This window comes from Aotus nancymaae, unplaced genomic scaffold, assembly GCF_030222135.1.
Source record: "Aotus nancymaae isolate 86718 unplaced genomic scaffold, 86718_ANA_hifiasm-v0.15.2.pri h1tg000079l, whole genome shotgun sequence".
Taxonomy (NCBI): domain Eukaryota; kingdom Metazoa; phylum Chordata; class Mammalia; order Primates; family Aotidae; genus Aotus; species Aotus nancymaae.
In genome coordinates, this window is record NW_026988494.1 from 23,610,425 (window position 1) to 23,631,526 (window position 21,102).

Below are 21,102 nucleotides of genomic sequence, written 5' to 3' on the forward strand. Positions count from 1 at the left end.
CCTCATTGAATTGGTGCAGAAATGCTTGGAAGGGGCAGCAAGAAATGATGGATGTATTAAAATATTCCCTGTGCCTGGTGGTGCTTTTAGAGGTGCTTTGTACTTAGCTGCCTGAAATAAAATGACTGCTCTGATCAAGGACACCTGCATTTCATTGTCCATCTACCATTGCCTTGGAAGGACCATTGAGGCTGATTTGTTCTGTGACCTCTTCAGTCCTTCCTGATTCACAGTTTTCATTGACCAACTCCCACTGGTTTATTGATGAGGGGGTGGTGTCCATCTTCACCATGCCCCAAATGGGAAGCTGGACAGGGTGAGAAAGGGGAAGGAGTGGAGAGGAGGAGACTACTCTTTACTCACTGTCTGCCAGGTGTTAGTCATAGTTCTAGTCCCTGCACAAATTCTCCTTTTGGGGCTTCACAAAACCGTATGAAGAATGTACTGTTGCCTCCCTTTTTCAGATGAGGAAGTTGTGGGAAAAAACTCCTCATGATTGTATACCATAGACTTTTTGTTCTGTAATTTTGTTTTTGTTTGTTTGAAACTAGGTCTTGCTCTGTTACCCAGGTAGGACAGCAGTAAAACCACAGGTCAATGTAGCCTCGACTTTCCAGGCTCAAGCCATCTTTCCACCTCACCCTCTCCAGTAGCTGGGACCCCAGGCACAGGCCATTATGCCTGGCTAATTTTTATTATTTGTTGAAACAGGATCTCCAAATATTGCCTAAGCTGGTATCGAACTCCTGGGGTCAAGCAATCCTCCCACCTCAGCCTCCCAAAATGCTGGGTTTACAGGCATGAGCCACCATGCTGGGGCCTTGTTCTGTGATTTCGAATTGCCTTGTTTCTGCTTTCCTGCTTTAAGCATTTCATGTAAATTTAATCTCGTATTTGTGTAAATGAGATGGCTTCTAAGTCATCACTTGCTGCCAGTGAGGCAATCAAGAAACCATAGTTGAGTTTATATCTGAGAAACATCCCTCCAGTTCAAGACATTTACCTATTCCATTCACAAATATATATAATCTTTACAATAGAGATATTTTTCTTTTTCTTTTCTTTTCTTTCTTTCTTTCTTTCTTTTTTTTTTTTCTAACAGAGTCTCACTGTCATGCAGGCTAGAGTGCAGTGGTGCCATCTCAGCTCACTGCAACCTCCACCTCCCGGGTTCAAGTGGTTTTTGTGCCTTAGCCTCCCGAGTAGCTGGGATTAAAGGTGCATGTGCCATGCCTGGCTAATTTTTATATTTTTAGTAGAGATGGGGTTTTACCATGTTGGCCAGACTGGTCTTGAACCCATGGCCTCAAGTGATCCACCTGCCTCAGCCTCCCAAGGTGCTGGGATTACAGGCATGAGCCACTTCACCTGACCAACATAGAGATTTCTAAATAATAATTAATGCATTGATTATAAAATCCTCACTTCTCCTAAACTTTCTAGAAAATGAAGTTAAGAATCGTATAAGAGCCTGCTCATAGGGAGTACTGTTGGTGAGAAACAAAGCTGATGTCCTAACTTGATAGCCCCTGTCATAGATGGATCTGAGCAGAGAGGTCATTTGATGGTCATTTCATTGTAGAAAGACTGATTTGGAACCTACTTGTAATTATCAGCCTAAAACCACAGATTTTACTTCTTGGTGTTATACCTATTGTTGAATATGATTTTCTAGTCCTTATAGTCCAATGTAATTAAAGAGCACCAGAAAATGAAATGTGCTTGGCCTTCTAGGACATCATTGCAATAAAGCCAAGATGAAGATAAAAGATGAGTAATGCCTCTTTAGTTTTTATAGGACACACATCTGAAACTAGGCGGATCAAGATCATAATGGAAAAGAAGAATTGTAATCATCTGTTTTTTTTCTTTTTTGAAACGGAGTCTCACTCTGTCACCCAGGCTGGAGTGCAGTGGTGCAGTGCTGGCTCATTGCAACCTCCACCTCCCAGGTTCAAGCAATTCTCCTGTCTCAGCCTTTTGAGTAGCTGGGATTACAGACATGCGCCACCATGCCCAGCTAATGTTTTTTTTTTTAATTTTTAGTAGAGATGGGGTTTTACCATGTTGGCCAGGCTGGTCTTGAACTCCTGACCTCAAGTTATCCACCTGCCTCGGCCTCCCAGAGTGCTGGGATTACAAGCATGAGCCACAGTGCCTGGCCGTAATCATCTTTGGAATATTATGAATAGTATACGCCTCCAATTGGGATCTCATTCTGTGTTTGCTGGATCTTTTGTAGATTCTATCAGGTGACTATTAAAAAATATAATGTTCTAGTTACTCTTCAGGGGATTATAATTCGAGGATTCATGAAATAATCTCATTCATTAGAATTATTCATTACTCGGCCGGGCTCAGTGTTGCATAGCTATAATCTCAGCACTTTGGGAGGCCAAGGTGGGTGGATTACATGAGCCCAGGAGTTCGAGACCAGCCTGGCCAACATGGTGAAATTTCATTTCCAGAAAAAAAAAATTTAAAAATTAGCCAGGTTTGTTGGCACATGCCTGTAGTCCCAGCTACTTGGGAGGCTGAGACAGGAGGGTCACTAGAGCCTGGGGAGGTCAAGCCTACAGTGACCCACGATTGTGCCACTGTACACTGGCCTGGTTGACAGAGTGAGTCCCTGTCTCAATCAATCGATCAATTTAAAAAATAAATATTTATTACTTACTAGCCTACAGACTTTTCATCTTCAAAACTGATCACTCAGTTTGCAACCAGTAAGTCTGCTCTGTTGGTTTCTTATTGCATAATCCCAGGACTTCAGTTTTCTTCCCTCATGTAAGCCTGGTTTAAAAGAAAAAGCCAAATCAAGGATTCAGTAAAATGCAAACTATTTTGTCTTGTCTACTTGGCTCTGCAAAATTATACTTTCCTGTTATAAACAGTAAGCTGCTTAGGGAAGAATTCCAGCAATTTGTCTCTCCCATGCTGTACATGGCAGCCAGTGAGGCAACGTATGTACAGCAACTTCCAGTTCTTGTTTAATTTCCTCAGTCAAAACAAGAGATTGTGGTGGTGCCTGCTGGTTCAAAAATGGCACAATGTGTTTCTTTTGCCTCTTCTCATTACCCCGTGAATCAGAAGATGTTTGAGCCAGAGGGATCTTTGAAACCAGTTCTGTTTTACAGATAAGAAACAGAGGCCCAGGCTTAGTAGCTCATTCAAGGTCGCACAGCGTGTAAGTGGTAAAGTTGAGTCTTGAATCCGTTTTGCTTACCCTAAGGTGTTTCTTGGTTTCCAGTTTCTCTAGCTTTCTCTACAACAGTTATTCATGTTCTAGAAAGAAACTGGGCTTACTAAGTGCATTCGTTGTATTCTTGTTCTTGAAATAGCATCAGACTAGCAGACAGTGTGATCACCAGTCACTTATGTGTATGAGAAAGCTTGGTTTGGGAATTAGGGTGGGTCATTTAAAGAAAGAAATCTAGGCTCTTCTCTTTGTTTCTGGGCTATTCCAGGGCATATCTTCACCATTATGGACTGTATTTGTCAAATGTGATGAACAGACCAGCTTTATAACAGCTTTGCTGCTTGCAAGCTGGGTTTTACCCTTCTGAGCCTCAGCTTCCCCATTAAATAATGTGACACCTGGCATCTACTCTATACAATTGCAAAGATATATATGAAAGTGAACTATGAAACACACTGGAAATATGAGGTGTATTAAGATATGGAGGGTATGCTACCAAAGACAGGAGTTGGAATGAATAGATGGATGATGGCTGTAAGTGATGGGAAATCTTGTTTGTGCTTTTGCCCAGAGATACGAAACAGATTGTACAAACATCTAAGCAGTGACTTTTGACTCCAGTGAAAGGCATTGTTGGAGGGATGTGCTTCTAACATGAATCTCTTTGAAAGCTTAGATTGGAGAGGCAGATTCTCTCTTGTGATACACCAAATGGCTGGAGAAGTGATTTTAGTAACCCTTTCTTGAACGGTGGAAAACCACAGCTGCTTCTCTGGTGGAAAGCAGAAGTGTGTTTGAGTTTGGGGAAGAAGTGGGGAATAACTGAACTTTTTGATAGATTTTTTATAGAAGGAATAAAAATATGTGTTTTTAAAATATATTCTTTTCTAAAGTCATTATTACAGCTTGAATACTTTGTTTGGGACTAAGCCTGTGCCTTGTAATGAGAAAGACAAAAAGGTAATATGTAATGAAGTCCCCAATCATGGGGGGTTTCCTTCTAATTAATGGCGGACCATTATACAAGACTGTCTGTGATTAAAAACCCAGACTGCACTGGAAAGGGAAGTTGTCATGGGATGTTAGAGAAGAAAGAGATCCACGCAGGTAATAGGGAGCTAGTAGCCATTTATTGAACTGAATTGTGGATGTGAGATTTGGATTGTTACTAAGTCAAGACAAGCCCTTGTTCTAGGTGGGAACAAACCATGGACTGAGTTCAGAATTGAGAGACGCTTCACTGGAGAGTGGGTTGGAATTTTGCAGATAGTGGAGACAAAGATGGATAATTATGGGCTGGGACAATTTTGGGGGTACTTTCAGTTAGGCCTAGAGATCTAAGTTTGTGTGTGTGTGTGTGTGTGTGTGTGTGTGTGTGTGTCCAGCAGTCCTTGGTAGGTGTTCGAGCTTGGAGCTTCCAGTGCAGGTGCTGCCTTTGAGAGCTACTGCTTACTTCCTAATGACCAGAACCAGGAAGAGGTGAAGCTTGCTCATTACACAATGCATTGTGACTCAGTGACCTGACTACTTCCTGTTTTCATTTGAGAAGGGGGTCAATGGAAGGGAGCATTTCAGTATAAGGCCATGAATAGGGACTAGGAGATGTCGAGGATGTGAGATCTACCAAACTAGCAGGCAGAGCATCTGCATAAACCAGCAGACCAGTGAAGGAGTTGAACTCCAGGGGAATAGCAGCAGTGGCCCAGTGACCCATGAACAGGTCTAGGAATTGGAAATTACTCCTGCTTCTGAATCACGTATGATGTCTCCTAACCTATGTCACCAGCCAAACCTGTTTGTGAATTCATAGTCTAGTCCATAAGCTCAATAGTAAAATAAATTCCAATATACTTTGTCCCGGCTTCTGTGCCAGGAGTGCAGGAGAGCACTACTTGGATGACTTTCTTTATCAAGAAGAGGCCACTGGAAAAGAGGTGGCTGGACGTGTGCTCCTCCCTGCTCACTGATAGGTTGATGATGATGTAAGCCAAGCCGCAGGTGCACGGTGCACCACAGGCTCAGGGAAGTGCTGGGAAGAGTGGAGAAGAGCTGCCACTGGCAATGACAGGGATGCCTTTCTTCCCTGTGGGATATACTGATGGATTGAGTGACTATCCATTCATCAGTATGGATGGTCACTCATCAGGCCTGCAGAGATGGGAGCCTTATGAGTTCCTTGGATTGTCAAGTCCATAGCTGGAGCTGAAGGGGGTTCATTTTTCCTGGAGAGATCCCTCATCAGTAGAGTGAGGGTAAGAAATAAATCTACTTTAAAAAAAAAAGAAGCTTCCATCAAGTCTAATTTACATACCATAAGAGCCAACCATTTAAAGCATATAATTTAGTGATTTTTAGTAAATTTACAGAGTGGTGTAAATATCACCACAACCCAGTTTTAGGATGTTTTAATCTCTCCAAGAAGCTCCTTAGGGCCTTTTGTGGTCAACACCATTCCCCTCCTGCAGTCCCAGGCAACCAATAATCTCCTATATTGCCTTTGATAGATTTGCCTAATTCTGAACGTTTTGAATAAATGAGATCATAAACTATGTGTCTTTTGCATCTGGCTTCTTTCCTTTAGTATAATGTTTTGAGGTTCATTCGCGTTGTAGTATGTGTCTGTATTCTATTTCTTTTCATTGCTGCATAGTATTCCATTGCATGGATATACCGTATTTCATGTATCCTTTCATCAGTTAATAAATTATTTCCATTTTTTGGCTGTTGTGACTAATGCTACTGTAGTGGAATTCAGTGGCTGCTGTGACAAATTACACACTTCATGTCTTCTGACAGTGGGAGTTTATTCTTCCACAGTTCTGGAGACGAGAATTAGGAAGTCAAGGTACAAACAGGGCTGTGCTCCCTCTGGAGACCCCTGGTGAGATTCCATTCCTTGCTTCTTCCAGGTCCTGGTGGATACTGGCCTTATTTGACTTGAGTTCACATCAGTTTAATCTCAGCCTCCATCTGCCCATCACCTTCTCTCTGGTGTGTCTCTCAGCTTTCTCTGTTTCTCTCTTGTAAATATGTATGATTGCATTTAAGGCCCACCCTGATAATTCAGGGAAGGCCACTTCTCTCAAAATCCTTAATTTATTATTGATCATTAGAGAAATGCAAATCAAAACCACAATGAGATACCATCTCACACCAGATAGAATGGCAATCATTAAAAAGTCAGGAAATAATAGATACTGGAGAGGATGTGGAGAAATAGCAATGCTTTTACACTGTTGGTAGGAGTGTAAATTAGTTCAACCATTGTGGAAGACAGTGTGGCAATTCCTCAAGGATCTAGAATCAGAAATACCATTTGACCCAGTAGTCACATTACTGGGTATATACACAAAGGATTATAAATCATTTTATAAAGACACATGCAAAGGTATGTTTATTGCAGCACTGTTCATAATAGCAAAGACTTGGAACCAACCCAAATGCCCATTAATGATAGACTGGATAAAGAAAATGTGGCACATATACATCATGGAATACTATGCAGCCATAAAAAATGATGAGTTCATAACCTTTGCAGGGTTAAGGATGAAGCTGGAAAATACCATTCTCAGCAAAGTAACACAAGAACAGAAAACCAAACACCACAAGTTCTCACTCATAAATGGGAGTTGAACAATGTGAAGACATGGACACAGGGAGGGGAACATCACACACTGGGGCCTGTTGTGGGGAGAGAGAGCATTTCTCCTAATGTAGATGACGGGGTGATGGGTGCAGCAAATCACTATAGCACGTGTATACCTGTGTAACAAACCTGCACATTCTGTACATGTATCCCAGAACTTAAAGTATTAAAAAAAAAATAAATCCTTAACTTAATCAACTCTTTTGCCTTACAAGTAACATACACAGGTTCCAGGGATTTGATGTAGATTTCTTTTGGCGGGGGAAACTTTTCAGCCTACCATGGCAGCTCTGAACATTCACGTAAGGTTCTTATGTAGACATAAGGCTTCATTTTTCTTTGTAGATATCTAGGAATGGAAATGCTAGGACCTATGGTAAATTTATGTTTAACTTTTTGAGAAGTTGCCCAACTGTTTTCAGGAGGGGCTGTATCATTTTACATTCCTACCAGCAAGGCAGGAGAGTTCTAGTTTCTCCACATTCTTACATTCTTGTCAATTATTTGCCTCTTTTTTTTTTTTTCCTTGTTAAATCATAGCCATTCTAATATGTATGGAGTGGTATCTCACTATGGTTTTAATTTGTATTTCCTCATGATTAATCATGTTGAACATCTCTTCTTTTGCCTGCTAGCCATTCATACATAATTTTTGGCAAAATATCTATTCAAAGTATCTATTCACCTGTCTTAAAATTGGGTTGTCTTCTTTTTTTGAGTTATGAGTTAGTCTCTTGTTTTACACAGCCTGGCCCAGCCATTGCCAGCCCTAAGGACTGTGGTGGCTGAGGTCACCTTGTTTAGTAAGTGCCATGGTAACCCAGTTCTGCAGGGTACCTTGGGCTAGGGCCAGGCACCATGGTTGCACCGTGCCCTGTGTCAGTTTGTCACTGGAGGGTGGATGGGCCTCACAGGTGGCCTCTTGCCATCAGATACTGTGTCATGGAAGCCAGGACATGACTCATCTCTGTCCTAAAGATCATCAGTTCAGTGGTCTTGCAGGCTGGAGTTACCTGATGAACAAGGGTCCTGACCAACAGAATCCCACAATATATTCTCATTGTAGCCTGATTCTTTCCTAACACTTACCACGATTTTAACTAAATAGTTATTTCTGTGATTGTATATTTGGTATCTTTCTTCCTTCTACTAGACTGTTAAGTTCCCTGGGGACAGGGGCCATGTCTATGTGATTTGCTCCTCTATCACTAGTCTCCAACACAGATCATGATACGTAGCAGGCAACTGATCAATATTTGTTGGATGGAAGAAATGAGTATCCATTCTCTGCTTTACAATGGATGATTCACATGAAATTATTAAATAGAGAGTTGTTTGTTGACTGAGTTGTTCACGAATCCCTACATGTGCCTTTAGTGACATAAATTCTGATTTCCCTTTTTTATTTCTCATTTCCAGCGATCTACAACTACAATGCTTCTCAAGATGTGGAGCTCTCCTTGCAGATCGGTGACACAGTTCACATCCTGGAGATGTACGAGGGTAAGTGTGGCTGGCCTTCCGTCAGACAAAGGCAAGGAAAGAACAGTGTAAGTTACTTATTAAAAAGGCACTTAGAACAGACATCAACATGCTTTACTTCCTGAAGCAGAGCTGGTGAAAATTCAGGAAGTACTTGGGTGACACAATTTTGAACGGAGTGTGATTTCAAAACAGCCGGCTGAATACATGAGCACAAACATGCACAGACACCAGGGTAAAAGCTCATGCATATGTGAAGGGCACTGGTGTGGCCCAGCCACTTGGGCACAACAGAAGGATCAGTGACGGAGCTGGCTCTCGAGGAGACACTTGGGACGTTGGGCTGGCAGTAGCTCAAAGGAAGCACTGCTGATTAAGGGTCCCTTTCTATTCAGCACTAAATGTTCCCAGGTTGGGGGAGAAAGTCTTTCTGGTGTTGCTGAGATTCTTTTAGAAAAATTAGGTCAGGACTGCAGCAGGTCCAGAAAGCCTGCTTGTATATTTCCTTCAACTAGGTCAGGCGAGGGTGGTGGTTCCATTAACCTGTTAGTGGGCTGCAGGGTCGTACTCAGGACTGCCTGTTTATCTGCAAAGCACCAGTCATGTCTGTACCTACTCCACCGCTGGCTTCTAACTTCACCTTGGGTGTCTCTAAATCCTAGAAGAAGGCTTCCTCCATGAATCCATATTTTTAATCCAAACCTCCAGAGCACAACAAAAGCATAGCCAGACCACTGAAATTAAGACCAAACCAAGAACAACCTTTAGGGTCCAGTTATTCTCCCTGAAGGTTAGGGTACAAATGAGGTGGAAGTTAGGCAGATTTGACAGGGGCCGTGCATTTTCCGGGTCTAGCCCCCATGTAAATCCTTGTGATGGTGAAATGGCAGAGATGGTCCTCTAGAGCCCCATGCAAGTTCCTAACGCAGGACAGGAGAACACAGGATGAGAAAGAGGAGACAGGAAGGCAGGAGGAAAGGAAGCAGGATTTGGCCATAGAATAGCCAAATTATCTGCCTGGTTGCACGGAAGACTCTGCTATTACTGCCACCTCCCTTTAGTTTTTGGCAGAGGCCTGGGGTTTCACATTATCCTTTTCCCTTCCACACAACTCAATGTAATCTTGTTGCTCCCAGGGGCAGAGAGAAGACAGGCAGGGCTGTGTGAACTCTTCCCTTTCCATTCTCTCTCTACTGCTCATCATCTCAGGCCCGCCAAGCATGAATTCAGAGTCTCCAAGACACTAGGGACAGTCGCCTTATCTTTTCCAGATTCCTTTGCTTATGGAAACCACAGCTCTTCCAGGCTTATCAGCTCATACTTCTTTTGTCAGGAGGCCAGGTTAATTCACTCCGTCTAGCCTCAATGGATGCACATTTTCCTATTGTGCAAATAAAAAGTATATGTTCAGTTTTTCTAACTCTTCCATGTGGGCTTGGAAAGAATGTATATTTAAGAATCATTGGGTGCAAAAAGTTCTTTTTTTTATTCTTTTTGAGCTGGAGTCTCACTCTGTTGCCCAGGCTGGAATGCAGTGGTGCAATCTCAGCTCACTTCAACTTCCACCTCCCTGGTTTAAGCAATTCTCATGCCTCAGCCTCCTGAGTAGCTGGGATTATAGGCATGCATCACCACACCTGGCTAATTTTTGTATTTTTAGTAGAGATTGGGTTTCACCATTTGGCCAGGCTGGTCTTGAACTCCGAGCTCAGGTGATATCCCCATCTCAGCCTCCCGAAGTGCTGGGATTACAGGCCTGAGCCACCGCACCTGGCTGCAAAGTTCTGTATATGACAATTAGGTTCTAATTTAGGAATCATTTTTCAGGTTTGCTGTATGCTAACTTGTTTTCCTGCTTTTTCTGTTACTAAAAAAACTGTGTTAACTCTTCCACCATGATTGTAGTTTGTGTCTGTTTACGGTGATGTCAGCTGTTGGCTTTATGTATTCTCGGACTTGTTTTTAGGTGCCTGCTATTTTAGAATTGTTGTGTTAAGCAGTTCTAACTTTCCTGTTTATTAAACCTTTTATCATTGTCTTCATCTGTAGCAATATGCTATGTTTTACTCTCTGTTGTGTAAAATTGCAGCCAACTCACTGGCAAGTCCTAGAGCTTCAATTTGTGTCCTCCTGGCTCCACAAGACCATCAGAAATGCTGCTCAGCTTCTCAGCTACTCAGGAATCCTTTCTCTTTCTTTTGGAGATGTAGTCTCGCTCTGTTGCCCAAGCTGGAGTGCAATGGCACAATCTCAGCTCACTGCAACCTCCGCCTCCTGGGTTCAAGTGTTTCTCCTGCCTCAGCCTCCCAAGTAGCTGGGATTATAGATGCCTGCCACCACGCTTGGCTAATTTTTGTATTTTTAGTAGAGACGGGGTTTCACCACATTGGTCAAGCTGGTCTCAAACTCCTGACCTGAGGTGATCTGCCTGCCTCAGCCTCTCAGAGTGCTGGGATTACAGGCATGAGCTACCGTGCCAGCCAGGAATCCTTTCTTAAATCAGCTGATGGGTGTCCCAAGTGGAAAGCAGCCCCAGATGCCGGGCTGGTCTTTTTAGGTTTTGGTCTTTTGCAGATTTTGACCTGGTAATTCCTTCACTGCTGTGTTAGTTCTTGTGTCTGTGTGCATGGCGGGGTTGTGGGAGGGTGGTGGATATATTTGTGTGTATTGTTTTGTCAGGCTTTTGTAACTGTCCTACAGAGTGTGGGAAGGAAGAGTGGAGAGTTGGTCTGAAATAAAGTAGACAATGTGTATTGTTTTTTGTTTTTTTTTCCTTTGCGACACCCAGGGTCTTGCTCTGTCACCCAGGCTTGAGTACAGTGGTGTGATCATAACTCACTGCAGCCTTGAACTGCTGGGTTCAAGCTATCCTCCTGCCTCAGCCTCCCAAGTAGCTGTGATTATAGGCACATGCCACCATGCCTAGCTAATTTATGTATTTATTTATTTTAATAGAGATAGGGTCTCACCAAATTGCTCAGGCTGATCCCAAATTCCTGGCCTCAAATGATCCTCCTGCCTCAGCCTTCCAAAGTGTTGGGGTTATAGGCGTGAAACACAGTGCCTGGCCTAGATGATATCTTTAAAATATGTCTTATAATTCCTTTTTTGCTTTTATGTGACCTCAGCATATTTCTAAAAATAGTAAATTGCAGCACTTTGTCCTGTTAGGGTTCATAGCAATAGTAATTTTAAGGATGAGTGCAGAGGCTCACTCCTTAATCCTAGCATTTGGTAGGCCAAGATGGAAGGATCCCTTGAGGCCTGGAGTTCAAGACCAGCCTGGGCAACATAGTGAGACCCCATCTCTACAAAAAATTTAAAAATTAGGCAAGCATGGTGGCATGCACCTGTAGTCTGAGCTATTTAGAAGGCTAAGGTGGGAGGATTCCTTGAGCCTGAGATGCAGAGGTTGCAGTGAGCTGACCACACCACTGCACTCCAGCCTGGGCAACAGAGTGAGACTCTGTCACAAAAAGGAAAAAAAAAAGTGCTTTTAAGTGTGCACTATTTATACTTTACCAAGAGTTCTCCATTTGGCCAATGAACATTCCTCAAGACAGCATCCCTATGCATTAAGCTAAGGGAGGTCACTAAGCTTAGTTGAATATAAATGTAAACACAGACACGTTCATTTTGAATATCATGCACTTGAGTCCAAACAGTCCAAAACCCGCAGTGCTTCTAGTTAGTATATTATAGTTCACACTGCAGAATGCTCGTGGGATGTACTGGCCCATTTGACAATCACACAAAAATGGTTCATTTCTTCAGTTATGATGGTCCAGATGTTGTAGTCCTGCCAGCAAGAAACCGCCCTTCTTCTTAATTGCTACCATAACATTTTTGCTGAGTCAGTTGTAGAACTCTTCATCTCAAAGGATGTCAGTGCCTATTCTTTAAAGTGAGTGCGTGTCAAGGTGTGAATGGTGAGGGAGATTGAGAACAGTGGAGCCTGCATCATGAGCTTACCAAGTTCATTGACCACCGAGTGGGAGGTCAGCTTGACAGAGAGATTACGATATTGCATTATATTTTTAATAGTGTTTATTTTATGGGATTAATTTTTAAAAGCATGCCTACTTTGGCAGATGCCCTGTGATAGGTCCTTGTATCTGCTAAGCACTGAGAATTCTTGGCTGGATTCTCAAATTCCTTTATTATTTAAGGCAGCTCAGGACTAGGCAAGGGCAGGAGTGCTTTGCAAACATGAGACGCGATGGGAATGCTGAGTAATCACTTGTCTTCTACCCCTCCTCTCCTAGTCCCTCTTAACTTTAGAAAAATAAACAGAATGAAAACACCAACAGTCCGGCTGGGCGGAACTGAAGGGTGACACTGGCACTGTGTTATGGCCCCGGGATTCGTGTCTTCCAGCTTCCTGTCTGAGCTGACTTTGGGGCACTCCCTGCACCCTACCCCACCCTGCCCTCGAGATGTCTGCATACCAGATCTGTGTGTGTTTTTCCAGCGTGGACATGAATCCACCCAGACAGGAAAAATGTTTTTCTCCCCACAGCCCATGACAGAATACTGTTTTTTGATTCTCCTTTTTCTGTTTCCTGCTTCGTGGTTGGATGAAAAATTTCAGAGTGTGATGGCTCCTTGAAGGCAAAGCCTGCTTCTCCCTCATCTGCAGATACTGTGCCTCCCTAGCTCCTGGTATACGCAGGTGCTCAGCAGCAATCTATTGAATAATGATGATAAAACAGGAGACCATGGCAAGCTAGTGTAGAGAGTAAGGGGGTCAGGGGTCACCTCCACAAAACCCTGGATATTATAATGCAAAGGTGCTGTTCCTTCTCTGAGGAAAACACCGAGGGTGCCAATGTTTTTCTGTCCTCTGCGATTCTAGGAGGATTTAGTCATTGCTTAAGTTTTTGTTTTTATTTTATTTATCTTATTTTAGAGACAGGGTCTTGCTGTCTCCCAGGCTGGAATGCAGTGGCATAATCATAGCTCACTGTAGCCTTGACCTCTTGGGCTCAACGGATGCTCCTGCTTCAGCCTCTTGAGTAGCTGAGACTACTGGTGCATGCCACCATACCTGGCTAATGTTTTTACTTTTTTAGGAGAGATGAAGCCTTGCTGTGTTCCTGGCTGGTCTGGAACTCCTGGCCTTTAGCGGTATTTCCACCTCGGCCTCCCAGAGTGTTGGGATTACAGGTGTGAGACATCGTGCCTGACCTTGTGGTTTTTGTTTGCTTTTAAATAACAGCTTTCTTGAGATATAATTCAAACACCATTCAATTTACTTATTTAAAGTATAAAATTCAATGGATGTTTACTAAGTTCACTACGAGGAGGGTTGCAAAGGGTTGGGCAAACATCATCACCGTCTACTTTCGGAACGCTTTCATCATCCCATAAAGAATCTCTGTACCCACTGGTAGTCACACCTTCCCTGGCTCTAGGCAGTTTCAAATTCATTTCATATAAGTGGAATCACACGCCGTGTGGTCTTTTGTGACTGGCTACCTTCATTTAGCATCATGTTTTGTATTAGTACTTCATCTTTCTCTTTTTTCTTTAGAAAGTGGGTCTTGCCCTGTTGCTCAGTCTGGAGTACAGTGGCATGATCATGGCTTACTGCATCCTTGACCTCCTGGGCTCAAGGCATCCTCCTACCCCAGCCTCCCAGGTAGCTGGGAGTGCAGGTGCACACCATTACACCCAGCTCAGTTTTTATTCTTTGTAGAGACAGGGTCTTACTATGTAGCTGTGGTTGGTTTCAAAATCCTGGACTCAGGCAGTTCTCCTGCCTCGGCCTCCCAAAGTGTTGGGATTATAGTCATGAGCCGTTGCACGTGGCTCAACTTCAACTCTTTTCATTGCTGAATAATATGTAATGTGTAGGTACATTATATTTTATTTATTTTCATCAGCTGATGGACATTTGGGTTGTTTAGACATTTCAGCTACTATGAATAATGCTGCTGTGAAATTCGCATGCAAGTTTCTATGTGGACATATGTTTTCATCTCTCTTGGATAGGTACCCAGGAGTGGAATTGCTGCTGGGTCATAGGGTAACTAAGTGTTTAATCTTTTGAGGAACTGCCAGATTGTTTGACCTTTGGCTGCAAAACAGGAGACCAGAGTCCAGATGACAGAGCTTCTGTCCATCATCTTCTCTCACTCATTTGATTCTCTGGCCTTGCCCCTGAGCGTCATTTGTTACTAAATGAAGGAAAGAAGCAGAACTGACTGAGAAGCTATCTACTGCTTATTCATTACAAGTCTCCAGGAATTATTAGTCTTCAGTTACTTTATCAGGAAACAGAACTCCTTGAGGACGGAAGCGAGCGTTCTTGCTTTTCTTCATCTTTGGCACTGGCCTGCCCACCGTAATTTGTGTGTCTTTGTTTCTTTTACCGTGGAATGTATTTGGCAGTGGGGTAGCCGTTTATTACTGTGAACTTTCCTTTCCACCCCAGATCCATGGCAGAAAACGCACTGACTTCTGAAGATGCCCTGTGGTGAGGTCATTTATTCATTCAACATTACCTATCACCAGCTGTGAGCCAAGTACATTTATTGAGCATGAGAGATGTTCTGGGCACTGTGGATTTTTGAGTGACAGAAAGCAAGTTCCTGCTCTCATAGGGTTTACATTAGAGGGACAGACAAAAATAAGTAAACGGAGTCAGTAAACAAAACAATTCAGATAAGTGCTTACAAATGCTATGGAGAGAAGAGGGTGATACTGCAGAGGCTGGAGGTGGAGGACAGCAGTGGAGAGGGAGAAGAAGGGCTACTCTAGGTTAGGTGGTTTTGTCTTTGTCTAGGTTGACTGTCCCTGGGCAAGACACTGCACCTGTCTTTGTGACAAGGTCATTTCATCTAAATTTGAGTCACTTTTTGAATAGAAATGATCAAATGTAAGTGCTTTGAAAAGTGCATAGTGTCTGGTGCATGTCAGGTTTCAGCAACCTGTTACCATGGAGCTCCCTCTCCTGTAATTAACCTCGTTCCAGTCACAAGTGGTTTTAGGCCTAGGCTCTGAGGTTCCGCTAATGCTGGTTTCCTGTATTTAATTCGTATCCATCTATTAGCTCTTTTTCTGCTCCATAAATCACTCAGAAGCTCACGAGAAAGGGTGGCTGGTATGCTGGGGTTAGCAGGGATTTCTGGGGTAAACGCAGCACTGTTGACTGTTGTTGGAACAAACACAATGAAATGTCTCAAAGGTGACCTGAGCTGTACAGAGTCAGGCACAGCACACAGTTTTATATTATTTCAGGGCAATTTGTAAAGACTCAAAGGATAGCACAAGTACTTGGACTAGAACCAGAGGAAATAGGCAAGCCTGAAAAAAGAAACAAAAAGAAGCGTTTGTATATGTACAGAAGTTCCCCAGAACACCCATGTTTTTTCTTCTATATGGAAGGAGGCCAGTTTTTTAATGCACTTTAATCAAAAAATCTACTCCCTTCTAATATGGAAAGGAAAAAAAATGGATTAGGACTTGAGCTGTATGTGTTTTGAATCTCATCTTTATAAAGCAGGCCTGTGTGAGTAGGGACAGAGGGCAGTGTTATGACAGGTAAGTTACATGGGAATGAATTTTATCTGCATGTTTGCCAAAACTTTTTAACAGAGACATGAAAAAGAAGAGAATGGACTGGTCCTGGTGGCTCACACCTGTAATCCCAGTACTCTAGGAGGCCAAGGTGGGCGGATCACATGCAGCCAGGAGTTTGAGATAAGCTTGGCCAACATTTCGAAACCCATTCTCTTCTAAAAATACAAAAATTATCCCAGCTACTTAGGATAGTAAGGCACAAGAATTGCTTGAACTCGGGAGGCAGAGGTTGCAGTGAGCCGACATCACACCACTGCACTCCAGCCTGGGCAAAGAGCAAGACTGTCTAAAAAAAAAAGAAGAGAGAGAGAGAGAGGAGTACTTTTAAAAGATTTTTTCAAGCCGAGGCTTAATAATCATCCTTCTGAGATGTGATAATAGGAACCTCACATTGGACTATATGATAATATATGGTGGTTTCTCAAATGTTTTGAGAATGTGATTGTTACATTCTGCTATTCTCCATGACAATTAATCAGTCTGGTGACACTGAAATCTCTTTATTGTTCCTCCTTTCTACTTAATTCTTTCTCTCCTGGTCATCCATGCCCAGTGGTCAGAAGCCAAGAGAGAGACAAAAGATTCAAAATTGCTATTAAAAACCAGTTCTTAATAGAATGTGTAAAAGTTTACTGAATATAAGCTTCAGTAGGGGCGTCCATGGTATTCGGAACTTTTGTTTACTTTTGTTACCCACTAATTAAACTAATTGAAAGTTTATTGTAATTCAGAATCTATACAGCCTCCACAATCTAGTTACAGAAGCACTGCCTTTCACATACATAAATGGCAGTAAGCCTAACAGCTTGGATTTTATGACACTGCTTGCAAACATTTTGACATTAGCCTGGAAAGCAGATAAGGCCATGTGGCATTTTGTTGAGTGTGTTTGGTCACTTCCCACATCTGTTTGACCTTTACCTTAAGTACAGCTTGTTAGCTACTACTGCTGGTGACATATGTTCCTGAGATGTGTTTTTCAAAAGATATGTGTGGCAGTAGGAGGGTATTTACCAGAGAAATAAATTAAAAGGAGTGCAGTGAGAAGGCTTATCTCAGATTTAATCTTTAAAAAAAGTGAATGGAGAAGCCCTGTCTCTACTAAAAATACAAAACATTAGCCAGGTATGATGTGCATGCTACTTGGGAGGCTGAGGCAGGAGAATTGCTTAAACCTGGGAGGTGGAGGTTGCAATGAGCCAAGATCGCACCATTGCATCCAAGCCTGGGCAACAAGAGTGAAAATCCATATATCCAAAGGATTATAAATCGTTTTTCTATAAGGACACATGCACATGAATGTTCTTTGCAGCACTGTTTACAATAGCAAAGACCTGGAACCAACCCAAATGCCCATCGGTGATAGACTGGACAGGGAAAATGTGGCACATATACACCATGGAATACTATGCAGCCATGAAAAAATGATGAGTTCGTGTCCTTTGTAGGGACATGGATGAACCTGGAAACCATCATTCTCAGCAAACTGACACAAGAACAGAAAATCAAACACTGCATGTTCTCACTCATAGGTGGATGTTGAACAATGAGAACACATGGACACAGGGAAGGGAGCATCACACACTGGGGTCTGTTGGGGGAAATAGGGGAGGGACAGCGAGGGGTTGGGAGTTGGGGAGAGATAGCATGGGGAGAAATGCCAGATATAGGTGATGGAGAGAAAGGCAGCAAATCACACTGCCATGTGTGTTCCTATGCAACAGTCTTGCATGTTCATCACATGTACCCCAAAACCTAAAATGCAATAAATAAATTTAAAAAAAAAACAGAGCGAATGCCTTCTCCTATTTTTCCTTTTCAGGTATGTTTCAATACGCTTCTAAAATTCCATCTTTATTTTTTTTTTTTGAGACAGAGTCTCACTCTGTCTCCCAGGCTGAGTGCCGTGGTGCCATCTCAGCTTACTGCCTCCTGGGTTCAAGCGGTTCTTGTGCCTCAGCCTCTGGAGTAGCTGCAATTACAGGCATGCACCACCATGCCTGGCTAACTTTTGTATTTTTAGTAGAGACATGGTTTTGCCATGGTGGCTAGGCTGGTCTCAAACTCCTGGCCTCATGTGATCTGCCTGCTTTAGCCTCCCAAAGTGCTGGGACTGCAGGCATGGACCACTGTGCCCAACCCTAAAATTCCGTCTTTAAAAATGTACATGATTCAGGTATAGGCATGTATGGAATTTTCTACTGTAGAGTTCAGAACTGTTTCCTGAGTGATACCTTCATTCAGTTATTCTGCCATGAATAAGTATTTGGAATTATCTATTTGGGCAGCTCCCATGCACCTAAGGAGGCAAACTCAATCTGAAAGCAAAGATGCTTTTGGGAGTACTCTGGAGGAATGTTCCTGGGAGCTTTTAGCATTCCACAGAATTTGGACCACAGCGGATCTTGGTTGGATCAAGGGGTCGAAATGGGAGCAGAGTCCTTCCATCCCACGCACACACATACCCGCTCACAGCTGTCTTCACACCCCTGATTGCTGGGTCATTCATGTTGTTTGGTGCATAACCTTTATTTTTTTAAAAAAAAAATACCTTAGATTATCTCCATATAACATCACTGTTGAGCTGGCTAAGCCTCAGTTAAGGATTAGTGTAAGGAGAAAGCCTTAGAGGAAGGTTTAAAATTGATTGAGGGCGAATGATCATAAGATATATTTCTCCTCTTGCTTATATGGATAAAAGGTTACATATGTGCCTCTGCTTTGTTCATAGTAATATGAGTCATTTACAATCTTTAAAAGCATATATTGGTGAAAGAATTCAGAATACTAAATAAATGGAAGCTATTCCATGTTCATGGGTAGGGAGATTCAATGTCAAAATGTCAGTTCTTCTGAAGTTGATTTATAGATTCAGTGCAATCCCAGTTAAAATCGCAGTTATTTTGTGGATATTGACAGATGGATTCTAAAATTTATGTGGAGAGGCAGAGGACTCAGACCAACCAACGTGATGTCGAAGAAGAACAAAGTTGGAGGACTGGCACTACTTGATTTCACAGCTTACTCTAAAGCTATAGTAATCAAGACTGTGGTATTGGCAGAATACTAGACAAACAGGTCTACTGAACTGAACAGAGAGCTCACAAATAGACCCACACAAATATAGTCAGCTGACTTTTGACAAAGGAACAAAGGCAATACAATAGAGAAAAGATCATCTTTTTAACAACTCGTGCTGGAACAATCCGACAAACACATGCCAAGACAAGAATTTAGACACGGACCTTTCACCCTTGACAAAAATTAAGTCAAAATGGATTCTAGACCTAAATGTAAAATATAAAGGTATATAACTCTTAGAATATAATAACATGGAGAAAAACTAAGTGACTTTGGATATAGGGGTGACTTTAGATATAACACTGAAGGCACAACTCTCTGAAGGAAATAAGTGATAAACTGGACTTTATTAGAATTTAAAATTTCTGCTCTGTGAAGGATAATGTCAAGAGAATAAGAAGTTGAGCCACAGTATGGGAGAAAATATTTGTAAAAGAGACATTTGATAAAGGACTATTATCTAAAACATGTAAAGATTTTAAAGCGCTTTACAATCCAACAATAGGAAAACAACCCAGTTAAAACTATCCTTTAGGATCTGCACAGGTACCCCAAAACTTAAAGTATAATAATAAAAAAAAAAAAAACATGGGCAAAGACCTTCACAGAAACCTCACCAAATTAGATATCTATATATCCACATGGCATATGTGTGTGAAAAGACATTCAGTATCATATATCATTAGAGAATTGAAAATTAAAGCAATGAGATGCTACTCTGTGCCCGTTAGAATGGCCAAACCCCAGAACACTGACAACACCAAATGCTGACAAGGATGTGGAGCAACGGGAACTCTAATTCACTGCTGATGGGAATGTAAAATGGTACAGCCACTTTGGGAGACAGTTTGTTAGCTTCTTAGAAAACTAAACACACTCTTAGCATATGATGCAGCAGTTTCTGCCCTTGGTTTTTTCCCAAAGTAGTTGAAAACTTATACGTGCAAAAAAGCTTGCACATAGATGTTTGTAGTGGCTTTATTCATAATTGCCAAAATATGGGAGTAAACAAGATATCCTTTAGTAGGTGAATGGATAAACAAAGTGGTACATCCAGATAATGGAATATTATTCAGCACCAAAAAGAAATGAGTCATCAAGCCATGAAGACATAGATATGCATGTTACTAAGTGAAATGCATATCTATTATTAAGTGCATATTACTAAGTGAAAAGAGTCAATCCATATGATTCCAACTATATGACATTCTGGATAAGGAAAAACTATGGGGATTGTAAAAAGATTAGTAGTTGCCAGGGGCTAGAGGGAAGGAGGGATGAAGAGGTAGCACACAGAGAATTTTTAGGGCAGTAAATCTACTCTGTATGGTACTGTAATGGTGGAATCATGTCATTATGCATTTGTCCATACCTATAGAATGTATAACACCAATGGTGGACCCCAGTGTAACCTATGGACTTTGATATTGATGTGTCAGTGTAGCTTTGATTGCAACAAATGTACCACTCTGGTGAGGTAGATTGATAGCAGAGATGTTAAGAGGCATATGATAACTTTCTGTACCTTCTACTCAGTTTTGCTGTGGACTTAAAAATTAAGAGGTATTAAAAAATTTTAAGCATATAAGGAGACTTCAGTGTCATAAATATTAACTCTGTGCTTGAGTACTCCCGTTCTGTTTCACCCATGGAGTTGAATGATTCAACAGAAATGACCATAAGTAGAAGGAAACAGACTGCCTAAAAAACTTGTGTTTTATAGATGGGTCTTAGATGGCCTCATCTCCATGTATAATTCAAGCTACAAATAAGAATGGACAAGGCAAGACAGGAGAGTTTCTCATTACAGAAAGATTCTTAGTGTTACCATTATATTCTGTGTATCTGTTCCCAATGTTTGGCATGCAACCAAGAATATTAAATGTATGTGTGTATGTAACTTTGGCAATAGGAATATAGGATTTTAAACAACTGTATCTAGCAATTTTGTTAATCTTCTAAATGGCAGGAACAATGAGTATTACATTACTAACCTTGAATACTTATTTAGTTTTCACCAATGCCAGTCTAAGAATCTGTGATAGGCCAGGTGCAATGGCTCAAGCCTGTAATCCCAACATTTTGGGAGGCTGAGGTGGGTGGATCACTC

The 21,102-nt window shown here is 41.9% G+C and overlaps 1 protein-coding gene across 3 annotated transcripts in view; it reads left to right on the plus strand.

Annotated features, from left to right (window-relative positions):
* Nucleotides 1-21,102, plus strand: part of DOCK5 (dedicator of cytokinesis 5) — a 219,379-nt gene that overhangs the window by 47,237 nt on the left and 151,040 nt on the right. For all 3 annotated transcript variants that reach the window (XM_064368700.1, XM_064368698.1, XM_064368699.1), the window contains exon 2: nucleotides 8,265-8,348. In XM_064368700.1, coding sequence (XP_064224770.1) covers nucleotides 8,265-8,348 — 84 coding nt within the window. The remainder of the gene's footprint in view (nucleotides 1-8,264; nucleotides 8,349-21,102) is intronic.